At 40.1% G+C, this 3,452-nt stretch overlaps 1 protein-coding gene across 1 annotated transcript; it reads right to left on the reverse strand.

The window, feature by feature from the left end:
• Positions 1 to 2,549: 2,549 nt before the first annotated feature.
• LOC111995067 (uncharacterized) lies at positions 2,550 to 3,002 on the reverse strand. The gene has a single exon (XM_024026957.1). The coding sequence runs from the start codon at positions 3,000 to 3,002 to the stop codon at positions 2,550 to 2,552; it is 453 nt and encodes a 150-aa protein (XP_023882725.1).
• Between the last annotated feature and the right edge of the window lie 450 nt (positions 3,003 to 3,452).

A 3,452-nucleotide genomic window follows, 5' to 3' on the forward strand; every position in this document is an offset into this window, starting at 1 on the left:
ACTAAGCAAATAATAAAATTAAGCAAATAGTTAAACTAAGCAAAAGATATAAAGCAATGAAAAGATGTAAACAATCAAGGGAAATGAATTAAGGTTTTGGAATCCACCTTGTAAGTCATACCAGCATATATTTATGATCATTAATTTTTCTCAACTCATTACATGATAATCTAGAAAACAATCTTGCTATCATGGAAAATATCCTCATTAAAATCCTTATTTTAAAAATCAAAAGCATGTTCTTCTTCGCTTCTTAAGTATAAAACCAAATCATCAATTGTATCCATAGCCAAACAAATCACAAGATATATCCAATTCTAAAAATCAAATCATAACTTGTATCCATTGACAGACAAATCACAAACGATATCCAATTTTATAATCAAGAATTAATAAACCAAGCATTCAATTAATTAAGATAAATCCTAACTCATGAGAAAAACATGATTGAACTCATATCTAGAATCCCATCTTAGTCAATTGATATGAAGCAAGAACAATTTAAATCATTAAAGAACAACTATTGTGGGAAAAATTAAATCACATAAATATTATTAGTAATCCTTAACAAGGTTTCATCCTCAACCCTAATTATAAATTTAGCTACTCATGGTAATTGAAATAAAACAAAAGAATAAAATACTAAACATTAAACTAGACAAATAAAATAGTGAAAGAAATAGTCACAATGCTATCATGGAGAAAAGCTACAGAGAAGCCACATGCGGCATTGCCTCTTGCTCCAATTTTTTGTTTTGCATCTCAGCCCTAGCACTAGCCTCCCTAAATTTTGCCCTAAAAAGCCTTTAAATAGGTCAAGGAATCCTATTACAAGTTGAATTCCCGTTTGAAGAAAATCCCAGATTTTTAGGCTTCACTTAACCGACTATTTTGGCCCATTTAACTTCAGAATTCGGGCTCTTGGTAAACTACAAAGTTGTAGCCCTTTAAGTAACTTTCCATCCCAACTTGAATCATCTCAATTGGACATGTGAGAAAAAAGTTATGCTAAAAATACTAACTGATGTGCTGGCTGGAATCCTAATCCAAATTGGACTTAGATTTGGTGCAAATTTCCTTTGATTCCTTACTCCAATTGGACTTAAATTTAATATTCATGCCTGGCTGGACGTAAGTTGGCCTGATTCAATTGGCCTAGCCCCACTTTGCATGTAAAGCTCTTGTTACCTGCAACACAAAGATATTATATAATCAGTCGCAAAATAACATAAAAGTAAAGCTAAATATGTAGATATGTGAGTATTTTATTGTATATATTTCATGCACATCACACCAAACTCACCGCGTGGGAGGCCACTGCGATGTAGGCAAACAAAACCTCATCCACCTCAGGCCTAGACATGATAGGTGGTCGGGACAAATACTCTTTCAACTGCTGGAAAGCTAGGACACATTCCTCGATCCATTCAAATCCCTTCCACTTATTCAATAACTGAAAGAAAGGTCTACATCTGTCTACTGACCGAGAGATGAATCGGTTTAATGCAGCAGTCATCCCTGTAAGCCTCTGAACCTCTTTGGGATTCCGAGGTGATTGCAAATTGTTAATTTTCTTAATTTGGTCAGGGGTGACTTCAATTCCACGGTGAGTAACCATGTAGCTCAAGAACTTCCCTGATCCGACACCAAAAGAACACTTGGAAGCATTAAGCCATAGCTTGTGCCTCCTCAAGATATCAAAAATGTTTCCGAGGTCATTAACATGGTCGGACTCTTCTTTACTCTTTACCACCATATCATCGATGTAAATTTTGATGTTTTTTCCTAATTGAGGCTCAAACATCCTGGTCATCATCCTTTGATAAGTAACCCCTACATTCTTCGAACCAAAGAGCATCACCTTATAATGGTAATTTCCAGTAGGAGTGACAAATGTTGTCCTCTCTTGGTCATCCAAAGCTAAAGGTATCTGATGGTACCCTTGAAAGGCATCCAGAAAGCTCATTCGTGGATGCCCACAGTTGCGTCTACTAGCTGGTCAATCTGAGGCATAGGGAAAAGGTCCTTTAGCAGGCTTTGTTCAAGTCCGTAAAATCCACACATACGCGCCACTTCCTAGTCTTCTCTTTTACCACTACTATGTTAGCCAGCCATTCAGGGTAAAAGACCTCTTTAATAGCCCCAGCCTGCTTAAGTTTCGTCACCTCGTCCTTGACAGCATCAGAATGTTCCTTGGATGAATGCCGATGCGGTTGCTTCCTGGGGGTGACAGATGGATCGACATTCAGATGATGGCAAATGAAACTCAGATCTACCCCCAGAGCTTCGTAGGCATTCCAGACGAACACATCAACGTTCCCCTTAAGAAATTCCACCAACTCGCCTTTCTCTTGAGGTGGTAGTTAAGCTCCCACCTGAAAAAACTTCTCCGAGTTATCACCTACGGTAAATTTCTCTAAATCTTCACACTTGGCCACCTCAGCTGACCGCTTCGCAAGTAATTCCAGGGACTTTGACTGTTATAAGCCTTCCTTAACCAAGGCCGAGGACTCAGCCGCTAGCAGATGCAAAATTGGAGACACAAGGCACTACCTAGCCATGGATTGGTTACCCACTAGCTCCTCAATCCGGTCTCCTGACGGATATTTCACCTTCTGATGCAGAATTGAAAAAACAACCCCCAGGGCATGAAGCCAGGGTCTGGCGACTATGGCCGTGTAGGGAGAGAAGGCATCAACTACAATAAAGTCCACTTCAACCATTTCTGAGTCTGCTTGAACGGGTAATCTAATTTGACCCTTTGGAATGACAACTTTTCCATCGAAACTCACTAAAGGTGAATCATAGGCTATCAAGTCTTCAGACTTTAAGTTCAACCCCTTATATAAATCAGGATACATAATTTCAGCACCATTGCCCTGATCCACCATCACCCTCTTCACATCATACCCTCTGAAAGTTACCACCAATGCATTATCAAGCGGCTGAATGGTTCTTACCTTATCTTTATCCAAGAAACTCAATGCCAGTCGAATTTCCATTTTAGCCCTCTTCGGCCCAGCATTAGTGTCCTCGGCAGGTAGCCAAGCTACAGTCATCACCCTGAAGGGCTGTGAACCAGTCCTTCCAGGTGTAGCAAAGATGACATTGATTGTGCCTATCGAGGGCCTTGAAGAAGCATTCCCTTGAGTCCCAGACCTCGATTGGTCTCCTTGCTCGTTGGGGTGGGATAAAAGATGCTGTAATCTCCCTTCTTTGACCAGTTGCTCTAGATGATTACACAATGTTTGGCAGTCCTCGATGGTATGTCCCCGCTCCTAGTGGTACTGGTAATGAAGGCTTTGGTTGCACCTTAAAGGGTCTCCACTCATCTTGTTCAGCCATTAGAAGTATAGCTCATTCTTAATCTATTCTAAAACTTAATGCACCGGCTCTCTGAACACAGTGTTTACCACTTGAGGAGCTGCAGGCGCAGATTGCCCAACAAAATC

This window comes from Quercus suber, unplaced genomic scaffold (genome assembly GCF_002906115.3).
Source record: "Quercus suber isolate HL8 unplaced genomic scaffold, Cork oak 2.0 scaffold_777, whole genome shotgun sequence".
Taxonomy (NCBI): domain Eukaryota; kingdom Viridiplantae; phylum Streptophyta; class Magnoliopsida; order Fagales; family Fagaceae; genus Quercus; species Quercus suber.

Coding starts and splice junctions, on each gene's coding strand:
- LOC111995067 (XM_024026957.1), bottom strand. CDS start 3,002: ATGGAAATTCGACTGGCATTGAGTTTCTTGGATAAAGATAAGGTAAGA.